This window comes from Oncorhynchus gorbuscha, linkage group LG01 (genome assembly GCF_021184085.1).
Source record: "Oncorhynchus gorbuscha isolate QuinsamMale2020 ecotype Even-year linkage group LG01, OgorEven_v1.0, whole genome shotgun sequence".
NCBI lineage: Eukaryota > Metazoa > Chordata > Actinopteri > Salmoniformes > Salmonidae > Oncorhynchus > Oncorhynchus gorbuscha.
The window spans coordinates 104,378,296-104,398,525 of NC_060173.1; the positions used below are offsets into that span (position 1 = coordinate 104,378,296).

The 20,230-nt window shown below is 47.4% G+C and overlaps 1 protein-coding gene across 7 annotated transcripts in view; it reads right to left on the reverse strand.

Annotated features, from left to right (window-relative positions):
- The window catches only part of LOC124048018 (diacylglycerol kinase beta-like), a 169,696-nt gene that overhangs the window by 126,050 nt on the left and 23,416 nt on the right, over window positions 1–20,230 (reverse strand). For all 7 annotated transcript variants that reach the window (XR_006841172.1, XM_046368379.1, XM_046368389.1 and 4 more), the window contains one exon: window positions 10,963–11,290. Coding sequence is in view for 6 of the 7 variants with exons in the window: in XM_046368379.1 (XP_046224335.1) it covers window positions 10,963–11,038 (76 nt within the window). In the remaining variant the exon portion in view is untranslated. The remainder of the gene's footprint in view (window positions 1–10,962; window positions 11,291–20,230) is intronic.

A 20,230-nucleotide genomic window follows, 5' to 3' on the forward strand; every position in this document is an offset into this window, starting at 1 on the left:
GTTTTGACACCAGGTGTATCATTGGGTGGGGAAAATGCTGCTGGATATGCTGATTGTCTTTTGGGCCCTAGCTGTATCTGAGAAGATCATCAGGGTAGATCATGAGGCGCAAATCTAATAGAGGTAAAAATGAGTTTAGCTAATTAATTAAATAAATAGACCAATTAAGCCAGGAAAGTTGTAAGGATTGCAATAGTGAATCATCTCTGCGGAGATGGTTTGGATGCCCACTCTCTTTTCTCTCTTTAATACAACAAAAATCTTACGGCATACAGAATTATCTCAGACTCTGAGTTGGGTTAGACCATAGAAATGTAATTAGATACGGTATATCTTAATAGGTTGGATAATCACCCCCCTCTCTCTCCTCCCTTTGGTAGAAAACCCCCTATAGCATACTGAATCATCTCTGGAGTTGTCATGACTGTCCTGATCAGGTCAGGTTACAGGAGACCACAACCCTACAGATTATCTCTCAACCCCAACAGAGGAGGAGAGATCTAGGGGTCTGAAGATGTGGGGGTTTTATGACCCCTCACACCCCTGGTAAATCTCAGGCCACAGACAAATTCCTTTGTCCTGTTACTATGGAGAACCAGCCTCAGAACATTAAACATGAAATAAAGGGGCTTTGGAACAAGGGTTTCCGTCAGCCACAAGGGTGGTCATGACAATAGATGAAATATGAAAATGTATATCATTTTTGTTTTGTTATTAAAGGTTAATAGATGACGTTATTACGAAAACATTGTAACGTGAAGAGTTTTCCTAGTATATGTTTGATGTTTATACATTGTACGTTGTGTGGAAAATGTCCAAATCAAAGGGAATGTTTTGGTAAAGATTAAATGTTAAGTTGTCTAAAATTTGATTTGAATGAAATCTAGACCTTGCCCTCATTGTCCTCACTTGTTACGCCCAAAGAATTGCCCTAAAGGTGGTTACGCCCACTTCTGACCCAAGGGTATAAAACCTGTGAGTAAAGAATTCACAGACAAGACTACGTGACCCAAGCTGCAGCCAAGGTCTAAAAAGTCAACGAACCCAAAACGCAACGCAAGTTTGAAGACAAATAAATATTTTTCTACCTAAGCTACGGATGAGTAGCTGTGTCTAAGCGCGGTGAATTCAAGTTGAACCACCTAGCCTCCATCTCCCATCGAATCGTGGCATCTACACTGTTTCATTCCAACGCTGTGAGCTCTGAGCTACAGAGTTGTCTGTCCTCAGAAGACCCCTTCCAGAGCAAGGGAACAGACTCCTAAGCCAAAAGGACACTGACATCGGGAGGACGATCAGAGAGGTGCGCCGGAGTAATGCGTCATCGAGAAGCCTGAACGTTCCCCTGAACGTTCTGCGCAGAGAATCCTCTGAGATCTTCCTCACGTAATTACATCATTATATTCTGACCCATAAGAGCGGCAGTTTGGGACAAGGCTAGGGTTAGAATAGCATAGCTGACAAATTCACCCAAATGTATATTTCCCTCGTGTACATCCTTTTTCCTCTCTCTCTTTGAAATCCCCATTTTAGTGTGTTGGCCCGTTATACTAAGTTCTAATCAATAGCTGTCACGCCTTGGTCATTGTATCTTGTGTTTTTGTTATATGTTTGGGTAGGCCAAGGTGTGACATGGGTTTATATGTTGTATGTCGTATTGGGGTTTGTATTAATTGGGAGTGTGTATTATGAGGGGTGTGTCTAGTTAGGCTTGGCTGCCTGAGGTGATTCCTAATTGGAGTCAGCTGATTCTCGTTGTCTCGGATTGGGAACCGTATTTAGGCAGCCTGAGTGCGCGTTGTATTTCGTGGGTGATTGTACCTGTCTTTGTGTTAGTCACCAGATAGGCTGTAATAAGTTTCACTCGTTTGTTGTTTTGTATTTTCAGTTATTTCATGTACCGTATTATCTTTATTAAAAGTCATGAGTAACCTACACGCTGCATTTCGGTCTGACTCACTTCAAACAACAGACGAACTTTGTTACAGAATCACCCACCACCATTCACAGCAGCGTGTGAACTGGCAGGATCTAAAGGAGGACGTTATGGACGGCAGAAGCAGGGATTATACGACGTGGGAAGAAATCGACAGGTGGGCGGCCGACCAGAGCGAGTGCAGGAGCCCGCCTGGGATTCCCTACAGCAATGCGAAGAGGGCTATACACGGATGGAATCAAAAAGGAAAGCACGGCTATACAGAGCGAAAACCGTAGGTAACGGGGGAAAGCGCAGAGAGAGAGTGGCAGAGTCAGGAGTCAGACCTGAGCCTACTCTCCCTGTTAATTGTGAGGAGCAGCAATATGAGGACATCTGGTCTTGGGAGATGATATTAGACGGAAAAGGACCCTGGGTGCAGCCGGGAGAATATCGCCGTCCCAAGGAGGAAATAGAAGTACCTAAAGCGGAGAGGCGCGAGTATGAGGAGGCAGCACTGCGACGCGGTTGGAAACCGGAAAGTCACCCCAAAAAATATATTGGGTGGGGGCTAAAAGGGAGAATAGTTATGCCAGGTAGGAAACCTGCGCATACTCCCTGTGCTCACCGTTGGGCTAGAGAGACCGGGCAGGCACCGTGTTATGCTATGGAGCGCACGGTGTTTCCAGTGCGGGTGCAGAGCCAGCTGCGACTCATACCAGCCCTTCCTATTGGCCGGGCTAGAGTGGGCATCGAGCCAGGTAAGCTTGGGCAGGCTCGGTGCTCAAGAGCTCCAGTGCGCCTGCACGGTCCGGTCTATCCAGAGCCACCTCTACACACCAGTCCTCCGGTAGCAGCTCCCCGCACCAGGCTTCCTGTGTGTGTCCTCGCGCCAGTACCACCAGTTCCAGCACCACGCACCAGGCCTCCAGTGCGCATCGCCTGTTCAGCACAGCCAGTGCTTTTCTCCCCTCCTGTGCTATCGGAGTCTCCAGCCTGTTTAGCGCAGCCAGAGCCTTTCTCCTCTCCTGTGCTGCGGAGTCTCCTATCTGTCCAGCGCCACCAGTGCTACCAGTCGGCCCAGCGCGTCCAGTGCGCCTCGCCTGTTCAGCGCAGCCAGAGCCTTTCTCCTCTCCTGCGCTGTTGGAGTCTCCCGCCTGTTTAGCGCAGCCAGAGCCTTTCTCCTCTTCTGCGCTGCCAGAGTCTCCTGTCTGCCCAGCGCCGCCAGTCGGCCCAGCGTCACCAGTCTGCCAGGATCCACCAGAAGTGCCAGTCTGCCAGGATCCGCCAGAAGTGCCAGTCTGCCAAGATCCGCCAGAAGTGCCAGTCTGCCAAGATCTTCTAGATCGGCCAGACAACCTGAATCATCCAGGTCCACCAGCCAGCCAGGATTTACCGGAGCCTACTACCTGCCTGAGCTTCCTCTCAATACTAAGCTTCCTCTCAGTACTAAGCTTCCTCTCTGTACTGGGCTCCCTCTCAGTACTGAGCTTCCTCTCAGTACTAGGCTTCCTCTCTGTACTGGGCTCCCTCTCAGTACCGGGCTTCCCCTCAGTACCAGGCTGCTTCGGTCCCGGGCTGCTCCTCTGTCCCGGGCTGCCCCTCTGTCCCGAGATGCCCCTCTGTCCTGAGATGCCCCTCTGTCCTGAGATGCCCCTCTGTCCTGAGTTGCCCCTCTGTCCCGAGCTGCCCCTCTGTCCCGAGCTGCCCCTCTGTCCCGAGATGCCCCTCTATCCTGAGATGCCCCTCTGTCCTGAGTTGCCCCTCTGTCCCGAGCTGCCCCTCTGTCCCGAGCTGCCCCTCTGTCCCGAGCTGCCCCTCTGTCCCGAGCTGCCCCTCTGTCCCGAGCTGCCCCTCGGTCTCGAGCTGCCCCTCAGTTATGTGGGGATCAGGGTGAGGACTATTAGGCCATGGTCGGCGGAGAAGGTGGATTATCCTAGGACGCGAAGGGGAGGAACTAGGACATTTATGGAGTGGGGTCCACGTCCCGAGCCAGAACCGCCACCATGGACAGACGCCCACCCGGACCCTCCCTATGCTCTTTAGGTGCGTCCCGGAGTCCGCACCTTAGGGGGGGTTCTGTCACGCCTTGATCATTGTATCTTGTGTTTTTGTTATATGTTTGGGTAGGCCAGGGTGTGACATGGGTTTATATGTTGTATTTCGTATTGGGGTTTGTATTAATTGGGAGTGTGTATTATGAGGCGTGTGTCTAGTTAGGCTTGGCTGCCTGAGGCGATTCCTAATTGGAGTCAGCTGATTCTCGTTGTCTCGGATTGGGAACTGTATTTAGGCAGCCTGAGTGTGCGTTGTATTTCGTGGGTGATTTTACCTGTCTTTGTGTTAGTCACCAGATAGGCTGTAATAAGTTTCACTCGTTTGTTGTTTTGTATTTTCAGTTATTTCATGTACCGTATTATCTTTATTAAAAGTCATGAGTAACCTACACGCTGCATTTCGGTCTGACTCACTTCAAACAACAGACGAACTTCGTTACAATAGCCTATAATGTGTTTTGTCTATGTGTATCTTTAATCATCATTTTAGCTTTCTCGTAAATAAATATTCAACTAAGATTGGTGTGGTACAAACTCATTGGTGAGACCCGGGTCCGTGCAGCCACACGGACTATACGACGGAACTAAATTGTAGAGGTGACTGGTTAATTAGCGACTGTTGTAAATATTCTTTGAGTTAATTTGGGAAATAGAAACTCAATAAAAACTAGTTTTCCCATGGTGCCCCAGGTTAATGAGTTAATAATTGCTTGATTCAGTTAATCACACATTTAGAAACTTGTAATCATTCGATGAGCAACAGTCGTCACATTAACTAATACAACGTCACGACAATCTCTATGGATTGAACGGCCCACACGTTCTCCTCTCTCTAGTACACCCCACACGTTCTCCTCTCTCTAGTACACCCCACACGTTCTCCTCTCTCTAGTACACCCCACACGTTCTCCTCTCTCTAGTACACTCACACGTTCTCCTCTCTCTAGTACACCCCACACGTTCTCCTCTCTCTAGTACACCCCACACGTTCTCCTCTCTCTAGTACACCCCACACGTTCTCCTCTCTCTAGTACGCCCCACACGTTCTCCTCTCTCTAGTACGCCCCACACGTTCTCCTCTCTCTAGTACGCCCCACACGTTCTGCTCTCTCTAGTACGCCCCACACGTTCTCCTCTCTCTAGTACGCCCCACACGTTCTCCTCTCTCTAGTACGCCCCACACGTTCTCCTCTCTCTAGTACGCCCCACACGTTCTCCTCTCTCTAGTACACCCCACACGTTCTCCTCTCTCTCGTACACCCCACACGTTCTCCTCTCTCTAGTACACCCCACACGTTCTCCTCTCTCCAGTACACCCCACACGTTCTCCTCTCTCCAGTACACCCCACGTTCTCCTCTCTCTAGTACAACCCAGTACACCCCCCACACGTTCTCCTCTCTCTAGTACGCCCCACACGTTCTCCTCTCTCTAGTACACCCCACACGTTCTCCTCTCTCTAGTACACCCCACACGTTCTCCTCTCTCTAGTACACCCCACACGTTCTCCTCTCTCTAGTACACCCCACACGTTCTCCTCTCTCTAGTACACCCCACACGTTCTCCTCTCTCTAGTACACCCCACACGTTCTCCTCTCTCTAGTACACCCCACACGTTCTCCTCTCTCTAGTACACCCCACACGTTCTCCTCTCTCTAGTACACAGCAGTCCAGCTTATGTTAGGTGAGCTCAGTAGTTTAGATTTGGGAAGAAATAGCATACATTATCGAAATGAATCATCTGTGTGGAGTGAGGCTGAACACCCTGCTCTCTCCTCTGTCTAAAAGAAAGGCCAATTAGGTGTTAGGTGACTACCTGAGCAGGCAGCGTGTGAGTCACAGGGACCAGGAACATGGTGTGTTTTACACCCAGCCATGCTAATATCTCCCTGGGTTTCCCCCCTCCTCCTCTCAATGCCAATCATCTGTTAGCCTGTCATACTGAGGCAGGCAGGAAGGCAGGGACTATAGATAGTTAACCCTTTTCCCCCCAACGCCAGTCACCTCTCAGCCTGTCATACTGAGGCAAGGTAGTGAGGCAGGGACCAAAGATAGCTAACCCTTATCTAAACAGGTGAGGTGACTTACTGAGAAGACATTCTCATTCACTGAAAATGCTCAATCACATCTATGCTCGCATGCACATACTCACACACATGCGGGCAGGTGTGCATTTCATATGTATGCATGTATGCAAAGCACCCCATCACCAGGCAAATCTCTGATCTGAGCAATCATATTCGCTCGCTGAATCAACTAACAATAGGTAATGGCCTGAGACAACTTAAGCTACAGTAAATCCACTCCATTTACCATAAAATAGTTGATGAAGTAGATCATTCAGCTAACTAGACTGTAGCTAGTTATCCCTACAACCAGCACAAAAACAAGAACAGTCTCGCTGTAGCTGACACTAACATTTCACCTTTTCCATTATATTTCTCCTTTATTAACTCCTATTGAAAACAGACACACCAGACACAATTACCAACAACATTATAGTAGCACAGACACAGACATCCATCCAACACAGCAGACCTGGGTTCAAACAGTGTTTGTATTTTCACAATATGGGCTTGATTGAGCTTGTCTGGCGGAATGGAACCAACGGAATAATCCCCGCCTACCTGATCACTCAAGGCAGGCTCAATCAAACGCTCCAAGTATTTTGAAAAATACCACACACACACACACACACACACACACACACACACACACACACACACACACACACACACACACACACACCATCCAACCACCAGCAGCAGCATTGTGGTCGTACATGTGACAGAAGGCCCATTAGCAACCCAGCGTAAATAGATGACAAATATCCTCCTCTCATCATTAGCACAGCAGTGTCAAAATCAACAAGCCCTTTAGCACTCTGCTCTGTGAAGAGTGGATGTTCGTCTCTCACACACACCCCTGTTCACACAGACAGAGGAAAGAGACAAAACACCCCGATTGCAATGAACAATACAGCAGCAATTGCTATCTCACTTCTGCTATTCATACTCATAGAATGAACAGTACACACTGCTATTGACTGGCTGCCTCTATTATGTGTAGAAAACAGGCCTGAGCAGGGATCATAAGAAAGGGCAATCAAGATAAATATTATATCCTGGTCTTTGTGAACATGGAAGCATGGAGGCAAAATAATTCATGTTTTGCATCGAATTCACCTGTTTTAATGCCGGAGTGTACAGTACCACTGTTACGGATACAGTTATCCTGTGTGTGTGTATATCCTGTGTGTGTGTTTCTTTTCTCTCCTTCTCCACTCACAGGTGAAAATCATCACTCCCCAATCAGTCAACAATCAATCATCAATTAGAAGACACACCTCCTCCTATTTCCTGACCTATCACAATTCCTTCCCCATGGTTTAAAAACCCCATCATTTGTTTGTTCTAAAACTCAGCTCAATCGCTAGCTCAATCTCTCTGTAAATGCCATGTCTGTAGGTCTCTGTGTTTCACTCTCGCTTTGTGTCTTAACCTCTCTTTTGTTTAAAGCACCTCCATAGCACTTTGTCATCACCTGTGAGCATTGTTTTTGGTTATGGTGTTTGTTTGTTTGCTGGTGGGAAAAGGGGAAACCAAGACAAGTCGCCCATGGGCATACACTACCCGTAGGTGAACTTTGTTAAATACACTAGTTAGAACTGGGCGGACCACCCACTGTATTTTTGGTTAGTTAGTTAGTTGTTGTTAAAGTAGGCTAGTCTAGCTTAGGGGTGTGTTTTTGTATATTTATTGTTTCTTTCCTTGGGTCCCGCTCAGCCCCTTTTCCTGCTCCCCCCATTACCGTGTGTTTATAAATAAACCTAGAGTTTGACGGTAGATTTCTGTTGTCGTGGTTATTTCGTGCACACTTTTAATTTGTCACAATAATAATTTGCATGAGTTATGTTACGGGTCTCATTACCATCCCCCTAGACTGTCGGGCCAAAAGGGATTCGTAACAACCACTAAGGTGGTATTGTTGACTGTTGTATTGGTCTATGTTATGGAGCCACCATACCCTATGGGTCTGTGTTATGGAGCCACCATACCCTATGGGTCTATGTTATGGAGCCACCATACTATATGGGTGTATGTTATGGAGCCACCATACTGTATGGGTGTATGTTATGTAGCCACCATATTATATGGGTCTATGTTATGGAGCCACCATACTGTATGGGTCTATGTTATTGAGCCACCATACTGTATGGGTCTGTGCTATGGAGCCACCATACTGTATGGGTCTATGTTATGGAGCCACCATACTGTATGGGTCTATGTTAATGAGCCACCATACTGTAAGGGTCTATGTTAATGAGCCACCATACTGTATGGGTCTATGTTATGGAGCCACCATACTGTTTGGGTCTGTGCTATGGAGCCACCATACTGTATGGGTCTATGTTATGGAGGCACCATAATGTATGGGTCTGTACTATGGAGCAACATATTATATGGGTCTGTGTTATGGAGCCACCATACTGTATGGGTCTGTGTTATGGAACCACCATACTGTATGGGTCTGTGTTATGGAGCCACCATACTGTATGGGTCTGTGTTATGGAACCACCATACTGTATGGGTCTGTGTTATGGAGCCACCATACTGTATGGGTCTGTGTTATGGAGCCACCATACTGTATGGGTCTGTGTTATGGAGCCACCATACTGTATGGGTCTGTGTTATGGAACCACCATACTGTATGGGTCTGTGTTATGGAGCCACCATACTGTATGGTTCTGTGCTATGGAGCCACCATACTGTATGGTTCTGTGCTATGGAGCCACCATACTGTATGGGTCTGTGCTATGGAGCCAAATCACAGAAAAGAAAAGAAACAAAAAAATAAACTCAAAGCAGCTGCACAAATAAAACTGTCTGGATAGAGAGGAGAAAGAAAGAGCCAGGAGGAGTATTTTTAGCCTTAGCCATTAATAAATTACTCAGATGAAGGAGAGATCATAGGAAAAGAGGGGTCAAGTCTTGATAAATCAAAAGCAGCCTTCATTCCTTCCTCATCAGCAGAATGAAATCATGCCTGCATTCCAAACAGCACCCTATTCCTCATGCAGTGCACTACTTTTGACCATATAAACATTTATGTGTTTGATCAATTTCTGTTTCAATGACAAGCTCGCTCAACATTTGAGTATACCCCTAGACAACAGATGAATAGGTCTAGGGAATGTGAACAATGTGTTCTTAGGTATGTCTATGAATAGAGGAATCCTCAGATAAAAAATAAAAAATAGTTTCTCTCAGACAACACAATCTATTCAGATGCTGTGTGGATGTGTATCAGCTCAATAGATTGTAAGGGAGTGAAAATTAAAGCTCATCTATTACAAGGAAAGCCAGACTAGTGATGGATTCTCCTTCGACTTACAAATGTCTGGGGTGGGAAGGCTGCTGATATGGATGAGTTACCTACGCGTAGAGAGAGACAAAAATAAAACTAGAACGTTTTTTAACCTTTATTTAACTAGGCAAGTCAGTTAAGAGCAAATTCTTATTTACAGTGACGGCCTACACCGGCCACACCCGGACGACGCTGGGCCAGTTGTACGCTGCCCTATCACGGCCGGATGTGATACAGCCTGGATTTCATGTGATAAATTCCAGAGAATCCTTGAACGTTACCAAAATTCTGATAGTTTACTGGTAAACTTTGAAAGTTACCGGTAATATACCCTCCCTTTGCTCCCCTACTTAAGATGGTTGCATTAACTATATTAACTACTTTCTTTGGTACCACCCTCTATGTACACATCCTGGCATTTGACTCTCAGTCTGGTGACCTCAAGGTATCCCAGCTATCAGACCTTGTCTGGTTACAGTACGTCAGGTTATCCCAGCTATTAGACCTTGTCTGGTTACAGTACGTCAGGTTATCCCAGCTATCAGACCTTGTCTGGTTACAGTACGTCAGGTTATCCCAGCTATCAGAGCTGGTCTGGTTACAGTACGTCAGGTTATCCCAGCTATCAGACCTTGTCTGGTTACAGTACGTCAGGTTATCCCAGCTATCAGACCTTGTCTGGTTACAGTACGTCAGGTTATCCCAGCTATCAGACCTTGTCTGGTTACAGTACGTCAGGTTATCCCAGCTATCAGACCTTGTCTGGTTACAGTACGTCAAGTTATCCCAGCTATCAGACCTTGTCTGGTTACAGTACGTCAGGTTATCCCAGCTATCAGACCTTGTCTGGTTACAGTAAGTCAGGTTATCCCAGCTATCAGACCTTGTCTGGTTACAGTAAGTCAGGTTATCCCAGCTATCAGACCTTGTCTGGTTACAGTAAGTCAGGTTATCCCAGCTATCAGACCTTGTCTGGTTACAGTAAGTCAGGTTATCCCAGCTATCAGACCTTGTCTGGTTACAGTAAGTCAGGTTATCCCAGCTATCAGACCTTGTCTGGTTACAGTAAGTCAGGTTATCCCAGCTATCAGACCTTGTCTGGTTACAGTAAGTCAGGTTATCCCAGCTATCAGAGCTGGTCTGGTTACAGTACGTCAGGTTATCCCAGCTATCAGACCTTGTCTGGTTACAGTAAGTCAGGTTATCCCAGCTATCAGACCTTGTCTGGTTACAGTAAGTCAGGTTATCCCAGCTATCAGACCTTGTCTGGTTACAGTACGTCAGGTTATCCCAGCTATCAGACCTTGTCTGGTTACAGTAAGTCAGGTTATCCCAGCTATCAGAGCTGGTCTGGTGACCTCAGGGTATCCCACTTACCAGACCTGGTCTGGGTGCATCAGGTTATCGCAGCTATCAGACCTGGGTCAAATGCATGAGCTTGATTTAGTTTGCACTATTGGAACTATTCCATTGATCCCATTGTGTAGAGAAAACTAAATCAAGCTCAGCTCAAGTATTTTAATGTATTTGACCCAAGGTCTGACACAAGTATTGCTGATAGTGGTATGTCAGGATACATTTGCCTCAGTTTACCAATTGCTATAACAGGTAATGGTAGTACTCACACTCGCTATACTGCTGCAGCTGACCGAACTCAGATGGACTCAGACACTCCCAGCTCCCGACTCCGTCTCCCATCATGATGCCAGCTGGGAGGAACGTGAGGGAGGATGGTGGTGGATGTGCCTCTGAGGTGGAATGAGGTTCTAGTGTGGTTATCCCTGTGTGGAGCTGAGAAGGTTAATATCTGTCATGGCGTCATCCCAGATCTTTCCCAGTGAGTGCAGGTGGTGGCAGAAACAGACATCAGAGATGGTGGATCAGTACGTGATATGGCGGTCCAGCCAGATGCAGGTCTCTTGGCCTCTCTCTCTCTGTTTACGCAGACACAAGCTGAGAGAGGGGGAGAGGGAGATGGAGAGAAAGAGCGAGAGAGGGAGAGGGAGAGAGGGAGAGAGGGAGAGAGAGAGAGAAAGAGCGAGAGAGCGAGGGAAAAAGAGAGAGTGAGTGAGTGAGTGAGTGAGTGAGTGAGTGAGTGAGTGAGTGAGTGAGTGAGTGAGTGAGTGAGTGAGTGAGTGAGTGAGTGAGTGAGTGAGTGGTGAGTGAGTGAGTGAGTGAGTGAGTGAGTGAGTGAGTGAGTGAGTGAGTGAGTGAGTGAGTGAGTGAGTGTGTGTGTGTGTGTGTGTGTGTGTGTGTGTGTGTGTGTGTGTGTGTGTGTGTGTGTGTGTGTGTGTGTGTGTGTGTGTGTGTGTGTGTGTGTGTGTGTGTGTGTGTGTGTGTGTGTGTGTGTGTGTGTGTGTGTGTGAGAGAGAGGGGGAGAGAGATTAGTTTCTATCAAACCATCTTCCGCCATTATAGAACACAGACACACAGACTCTTGACACAGTCAAAATCAAGTCATTAGTCACTGCCACAGCACATAAACCACACACATACAGTACATAGAGTAAAGTGGAGGCTGGTGAGGGGAGGACGGCTCATAATAATGTCTGGAATGGAGCGAATAGAATAGCATCAAACACATGGTATCCATGTTGAATGTATTTGATGCTATTCCGCTGCAGCCATTACCACGAGCCTGTCCTCCCCAATTAAGGTGCCACCAACCTCCTGTGATAGAGTGAAATAGTGGGCTCCTCAATGTAGGTATGTACATGCTATGCGGGCAGAAGAGACAGCTCTGCTCTGTGGAGGAGTAATCTATACATCTCTCTGGATGGATGGCCTCACAGTGAGGAGGCAGCCAGGTGGAAAATACACAGCAGTTGACCAGCTCATGGACAAACACACACACACATACAGAACAAAATAAACAGACTGATACAGACTCGGCACAGAATTATTTTAAAAATATACTGACACACACACACACACACACACACACACACACACACACACACACACACACACACACACACACACACACACACACACACACACACACACACACACACACACACACACACACACACACACACACACACACACACACACACTTGTGAGCCACACATCCAGAGTAGATTACCCGTATGATTGAATCCTGCTCTGGCCTGATACGAGTCCACTCTAATGGGTCCACTCTAATGGGTCCACTTTAATGGGATCTTGTTACAACCGATGTTAATAATTTTTCTCTCTGATTAGAGTGCTCACTTCTCACATTGTCATTTCCCTCTCTGTCTCGCCTGCTGAACCTCTCTCTCCTGCTGTACCTCTCTCTCTCCTGCTGTACCTCTCTCTCTCGCTGTACCTCTCTCTCGCTGTACCTCTCTCTCGCTGTATCTCTCTTTCTCTCTCTTCCCCTCTCCCCCTCCCTCCCTCTCTCTCCCTCCCTCTCTCCCTCTATCCCTTTCTCCCTCTCTCCCTCTCTCCCTCTCGCCATCTCTACCTCTTTCACTTTCTCTCTCTCCCTCTCTCCGTCTCTACTTCTTTCTCTCTCTCTTTCCCTCTCTCCGTCTCTACCTCTTTCTCTCTCTCTTTCCCTCTCTCCGTCTCTACCTCTTTCTCTCTCTCTTTCCCTCTCTCCGTCTCTACCTCTTTCGCTCTCTCTTTCCCTCTCTCCGTCTCTACCTCTTTCTCTCTCTCTTTCCCTCTCTCCGTCTCTACTTCTTTCTCTCTCTCTTTCCCTCTCTCCGTCTCTACCTCTTTCTCTCTCTCTTTCCCTCTCTCCGTCTCTACCTCTTTCTCTCTCTCCCTCTCTCCGTCTCTACCTCTTTCTCTCTCTCTTTCCCTCTCTCCGTCTCTACCTCTTTCTCTCTCTCTTTCCCTCTCTCTTTCTCTCTTTCTCTCTTTTTCCCTCTCTCCGTCTCTACCTCTTTCTCTCTCTCTTTCCCTCTCTCCGTCTCTACCTCTTTCTCTCTTTTTCCCTCTCTCTTCTACCTCTTTCTCTCTCTCTTTCCCTCTCTCCGTCTCTACCTCTTTCTCTCTCTCTTTCCCTCTCTCCGTCTCTACCTCTTTCTCTCTCTCTTTCCCTCTCTCTCTCTCTACCTCTTTCTCTCTCTCTTTCCCTCTCTCCGTCTCTCCTCTTACCTCTTTCTCTCTCTTTTTCCCTCTCTCTGTCTCTACCTCTTTCTCTCTCTCTTTCCCTCTCTCTGTCTCTACCTCTTTCTCTCTCTCTTTCCCTCTCTCCGTCTCTACCTCTTTCTCTCTCTCTCTTCCCTCTCTCCGTCTCTACCTCTTTCTCTCTCTCTTTCCCTCTCTCCGTCTCTACCTCTTTCTCTCTCTCTTTCCCTCTCTCTGTCTCTACCTCTTTCTCTCTCTCTTTCCCTCTCTCCGTCTCTACCTCTTTCTCTCTCTCTTTCAGTCTCTCTGTCTCTACCTCTTTCTCTCTCTCTTTCCCTCTCTCCGTCTCTACCTCTTTCTCTCTCTCTTTCCCTCTCTCCGTCTCGACCTCTTTCTCCCTCTCTTTCCCTCTCTCTGTCTCTACCTCTTTTTCTCTCTCTCTTTCCCTCTCTCCGTCTCTACCTCTTTCTCTCTCTCTTTCCCTCTCTCCGTCTCTACCTCTTTCTCTCTCTCTTTCCCTCTCTCCGTCTCTACCTCTTTCGCTCTCTCTTTCCCTCTCTCCGTCTCTACCTCTTTCTCTCTCTCTTTCCCTCTCTCCGTCTCTACTTCTTTCTCTCTCTCTTTCCCTCTCTCCGTCTCTACCTCTTTCTCTCTCTCTTTCCCTCTCTCCGTCTCGACCTCTTTCTCTCTCTCTTTCCCTCTCTCCGTCTCTACCTCTTTCTCTCTCTCTTTCCCTCTCTCCGTCTCTACCTCTTTCTCTCTCTCTTTCCCTCTCTCCGTCTCTACCTCTTTCTCTCTCTTTTTCCCTCTCCGTCTCTACCTCTTTCTCTCTCTCTTTCCCTCTCTCCGTCTCTACCTCTTTCTCTCTCTCTTTCCCTCTCTCCGTCTCTACCTCTTTCTCTCTCTCTTTCCCTCTCTCCGTCTCTACCTCTTTCTCTCTCTCTTTCCCTCTCTCCGTCTCTACCTCTTTCTCTCTCTCTTTCAGTCTCTCTGTCTCTACCTCTTTCTCTCTCTCTTTCCCTCTCTCCGTCTCTACCTCTTTCTCTCTCTCTTTCCCTCTCTCCGTCTCTACCTCTTTCTCTCTCTCTTTCAGTCTCTCTGTCTCTACCTCTTTCTCTCTCTCTTTCCCTCTCTCCGTCTCTACCTCTTTCTCTCTCTCTTTCCCTCTCTCCGTCTCGACCTCTTTCTCCCTCTCTTTCCCTCTCTCTGTCTCTACCTCTTTTTCTCTCTCTCTTTCCCTCTCTCCGTCTCTACCTCTTTCTCTCTCTCTTTCCCTCTCTCCGTCTCTACCTCTTTCTCTCTCTCTTTCCCTCTCTCCATCTCTACCTCTTTCGCTCTCTCTTTCCCTCTCTCCGTCTCTACCTCTTTCTCTCTCTCTTTCCCTCTCTCCGTCTCTACTTCTTTCTCTCTCTCTTTCCCTCTCTCCGTCTCTACCTCTTTCTCTCTCTCTTTCCCTCTCTCCGTCTCTACCTCTTTCTCTCTCTCTTTCCCTCTCTCCGTCTCTACCTCTTTCTCTCTCTCTTTCCCTCTCTCCGTCTCTACCTCTTTCTCTCTCTCTTTCCCTCTCTCCGTCTCTACCTCTTTCTCTCTCTTTTTCCCTCTCCGTCTCTACCTCTTTCTCTCTCTCTTTCCCTCTCTCCGTCTCTACCTCTTTCTCTCTCTCTTTCCCTCTCTCTGTCTCTACCTCTTTCTCTCTCTCTTTCCCTCTCTCCGTCTCTACCTCTTTCTCTCTCTCTTTCCCTCTCTCCGTCTCTACCTCTTTCTCTCTCTCTTTCAGTCTCTCTGTCTCTACCTCTTTCTCTCTCTCTTTCCCTCTCTCCGTCTCTACCTCTTTCTCTCTCTCTTTCCCTCTCTCCGTCTCGACCTCTTTCTCCCTCTCTTTCCCTCTCTCTGTCTCTACCTCTTTTTCTCTCTCTCTTTCCCTCTCTCCGTCTCTACCTCTTTCTCTCTCTCTCTCTCTCACTCCGTCTCTACCTCTTTCTCTCTCTCTGTCCCTCTCTCTGGCAGAGAATGTTCTGTACTTCTATAATACAAGCACATAATCTGACAAACCACAACATTGCCATCAGAGAATTACCACATTTCAACAGGAAATAGATTTAGTCCGCCTACATTTTTTTCAAATTCCCATCTGAACCTAATGACCATCCAATTCTATAACGAGCGGAGTGGATACTGAATGAATTCAAATCAAATCAAATTGTATTGGTCACATACACATGGTTAGCAGATAAATAATTGCAGTTCTGACAGTGCAGGTTAACCCCCCCCACACACACACACACACACACACACACACACACACACACACACACACACACACACACACACACACACACACACACACACACACACACACACACACACACACACACACACACACACACACGCACACACACATGCACACACGCGCTCACACACACGCACACACACGCACACAGCAGTTTACCAGTTCATGGGCAGAATGACAGGGGTGAGGTAGAAAACATCAAAGCATCTCTATGTCTGAGCAACAGAAGGAGGAAGAACAAGGCATGGATTCAATCTGCAGTGATGAGAGGAGCCAGAATTAAGGCTAGCTGCCCTCAGTGACAGTAGGGTGATGACGTTAGTCATGGGGGCTCATCACAGAGCTGCCCTCAGTGACAGTAGGGTGATGACGTTAGTTGTGGGTCTTCATCACAGAGCTGCCCTCAGTGACAGTAGGGGGATGACGTTAGTCATAGTGGCTCATCAGAGAGCTGCCCTCAGTGACAGTAGGGTGATGACGTTAGCCATAGGGGCTCATCACAGAGCTGCCCTCAGTGACAGTAGGGGGATGACGTTAGCCATAGGGGCTCATCACAGAGCTGCCCTCAGTGACAGTAGGGGGATGACGTTAGTCATGGGGGCTCATCACAGAGCTGCCCTCAGTGACAGTAGGGTGATGACGTTAGTCATGGGGCTCATCACAGAGCTGCCCTAAGTGACAGTAGGGTGATGACGTTAGTCATAGGGGCTCATCACAGAGCTGCCCTCAGTGACAGTAGGGTGATGACGTTAGTCATAGGGGCTCATCACAGAGCTGCCCTAAGTGACAGTAGGGGGATGACGTTAGTCATGGGGGCTCATCACAGAGCTGCCCTCAGTGACAGTAGGGTGATGACGTTAGTCATAGGGGCTCATCACAGAGCTGCCCTAAGTGACAGTAGGGGGATGACGTTAGTCATGGGGGCTCATCACAGAGCTGCCCTCAGTGACAGTAGGGGATGACGTTAGTCATGGGGGCTCATCACAGAGCTGCCCTCAGTGACAGTAGGGGGATGACGTTAGTCATGGGGGCTCATCACAGAGCTGCCCTCAGTGAGAGTAGGGGGATGACGTTAGTCATAGGGGCTCATCACAGAGCTGCCCTCAGTGACAGTAGGGGGATGACTTTAGTCATGGGGGCTCATCACAGAGCTGCCCTCAGTGACAGTAGGGGGATGACGTTAGTCATGGGGGCTCATCACAGAGCTGCCCTCAGTGACAGTAGGGGGATGACGTTAGCCATAGGGGCTCATCACAGAGCTGCCCTCAGTGACAGTAGGGTGATGACGTTAGTCATGGGGGCTCATCACAGAGCTGCCCTCAGTGACAGTAGGGGGATGACGTTAGCCATAGGGGCTCATCACAAAGCTGCCCTCAGTGACAGTAGGGGGATGACGTTAGTCATGGGGGCTCATCACAGAGCTGCCCTCAGTGACAGTAGGGGGATGACGTTAGTCATGGGGGCTCATCACAGAGCTGCAGATTGGACTCCTGGGGTTGGTGTGGAGAGATGAGATCACAGTTTAATCTTGTCAGCGTCTAATTCTCACACACACACACACACACACACACACACACACACACACACACACACACACACACACACACACACACACACACACACACACACACACACACACACACACACACACACACACACACACACACACACACACACACGCCCGCTCTCCCTCACACACACGCACACACACACACACACACACACACGCAATAACACTGAATAGACACACTGTGATTTGCAACTGATCCAATTATATGAGAGGTTTCCTCATCTACTCTAACCTTAGAAGTTAATTGTAAAGACGAAATAACTTCTATGTAAAACCTCAATGTACCACAATACCGTGCACAGGATAATATGATGGGTAGAGAGAGGGGAATTGTAAGAGAAAGAGCTAAATTAAAGTTTGAGTGTAGACAGATACATTACAAAAATGTAAAGGAATCAGAATTGTAAAGATTACATGTTTTCTAGGTAATGTAACCCACTGGGCACCCACTGGTTGAGTCAACGTTGTTTCCACAACCAACGTGGAATATATGTTGGGAATTGACATCTGTGTCCAGTGACAAGCCTTGGCATGGGATGATTCAATGGGCTGAGAGAGGATGAATGCACTAATTAAGATGAATGCCCTAATTGTAAGTCGCTCTGGATAAGACCGTCTGCTAAATAGCTACAATGTAAATATGAAAATGGATGGAGAGAGAGAGTTCAAAATTACAAAAGTAAAAAAAGCTAGAGAGACAACTGAGAGAGAATACAGACAGTGAGTCTCTAACTCTCTTTGATGGTGGAGGAAAACATGGCCCATGTTAACGTAGCCTCTCCACAGCCACTCTGGGTGGAGTGCCATGAGTCTGGCTAGAGAGGCTACGTAAACGTTGGTCTGAAGAGGTGGTCAGACAACACGGAGGAGCATCTACTGTAAGAGTATTAGAACACACACAGAGCACTTTGTCTGTACAGAGGGAGCATCTATTTCCAGTATCTGTTCTCAGTATCAGACCCCTTATGCAAACGCAGATGTTCTGAGCTCTTCCCGTATGGCCAGTATTTGTCCGTGTTCCAATGAAATCTTCCTGTTCTTGGAAAGTCATCTGAGAGGGCAGCAGATTGGTCAAGTGTGTGTGTAACATACCCCTTGGCTGGGAGCCAGAGGTATGTTAGTATCACCGTGTAATCAAAGTGCCCAGTGGGTGTTTAATTTGGGCAGGAATGTACCAGCATTGGGCCAGATTACATCTGAGAGGGTGGAACAGCTTTTCAAACCCGAGAACAATATTATTGCTTCTTTCCTGATAATTTGGATCGTTAATGATCGTTAATGATCGTTAATGGTGTACAGGGTTTTATTACACTGGCCATTAATCATGACCGATGTTATTTCTGTTACTCTCCCATAACAGAAAGACATTTTTATATGTTCCCCCTTGGGAACAGTTTACTACATTTTTAACTCTGTGTTCAGTGGATATAATGTTATTCCTTTGAGAGTTCCAATCTAGTGAAATATATGGAATTCTTCATATTTGGAGTGACGGAGGCCACTCTGTTTTCATTATATAATGTGACCATTATATCCCATTCCACTTATAAATCGGTCAATCACATGTTGAATCAATTAATATTCAACCTTTTTCTCAAGTGTGACTTCATAGTGTTTTAGATTATTGTCTTGGTTCGCTCAAGTGGACACCTGGTGAGGCCAGTAATTAAAATACTGCTGAGTGGAATACTTTGCCTAATAATATGAATTGGATCCACTTTGACTGATGGAGATTACAGTGTGTGTATCTTAAAGGTGGATGTATGTAAAAACGCAAATGACTGTGAAGCACCACGGGGTCACATTCAGACCGTGACATGTCTTCGCATTTGCCCTGACACAGTCGTAATGTTTCTGTAAACAGATGAGTTGAAACAGAGTGTTATGGGTTTGACGCTGTCCGACAGAGGTTAAATAACAGAGGAAAATAAAGAGTGTGAAAGAAGGAACATTTATATTTTATACGGAAAGAAAAAGAAAGATACTATTGTTTCACTCGCCAGCTTTGGGTGATAATACCTGGGAGGAAGAAATGTCTACAAACAGAAACATGGTAATAACTGTAATAGCCTGGGGTCATGTCATCTACTCTTAATTAGGGAAATAATACTCAAATAGACCAAACAACAGATGTGCCATTCTTCATCTGTAGCATAATCACAGCCAGTAACAGGCAGACAGGGAGAGAAAGGTATTGTTCCAGTCCTGTCGTACCTGATAACCTTCCTCCTCTCCAAACCAAGTGAGAGAGCCAGGGAGGCATGTGATAATAGAAGAGCAGCAGCCAGCAGGGCTGGTAGAGCCAGCTAGTCTGTGTGTGTGTGTGTGTGTGTGTGTGTGTGTGTGTGTGTGTGTGTGTGTGTGTGTGTGTGTGTGTGTGTGTGTGTGTGTGTGTGTGTGTGTGTGTGTGTGTGTGTGTGTGTGTGTGTGTGTGTGTGTGTGTGTGTGTGTGTGTGTGTGTGTGTGTGTGTGTGTGTGTGTGTGTGTGTGTGTGTGTGTGTGTGTGTGTGTGAGCGCGCATCTGGGGAAGGAGAGACAGTAGGGGAGGTGAGGGTAGGGTGAAACAAAGTCACTTACTGATCAACTGTATGGGGCCTCCCCTCAGTGCAGAGAGGGATTCTGTTTGCTCACAAGGTTACCTAGCAACTCTAACGTCATACAGTAGGTGTGCACACAGTAAGAGGAGGAGGGGGATGTAGGGGAGAGGAGGGTGAGGAGGGGGATGTAGAGGGAGGTAGGGATGTAGGGGGAAGAGGAGAAGGGGATGTGGGGAGAGGTAGGGGAGAGGAGGTAGGGGAATATAGGGGATGTAGGGGGAGGAGGGGGAGTGAATGAGAGGTAGGGGGAGGAGGAAGAGGAGGTGGGGGAGGTTCAGCAGCAAAGTGACACCTTATGGGTCACTTCCTGTGTTAGTGTAGAGTATGTGTCCATGGGCACGTGCTGCATACAAAACATCATGGATTCAGTGCAC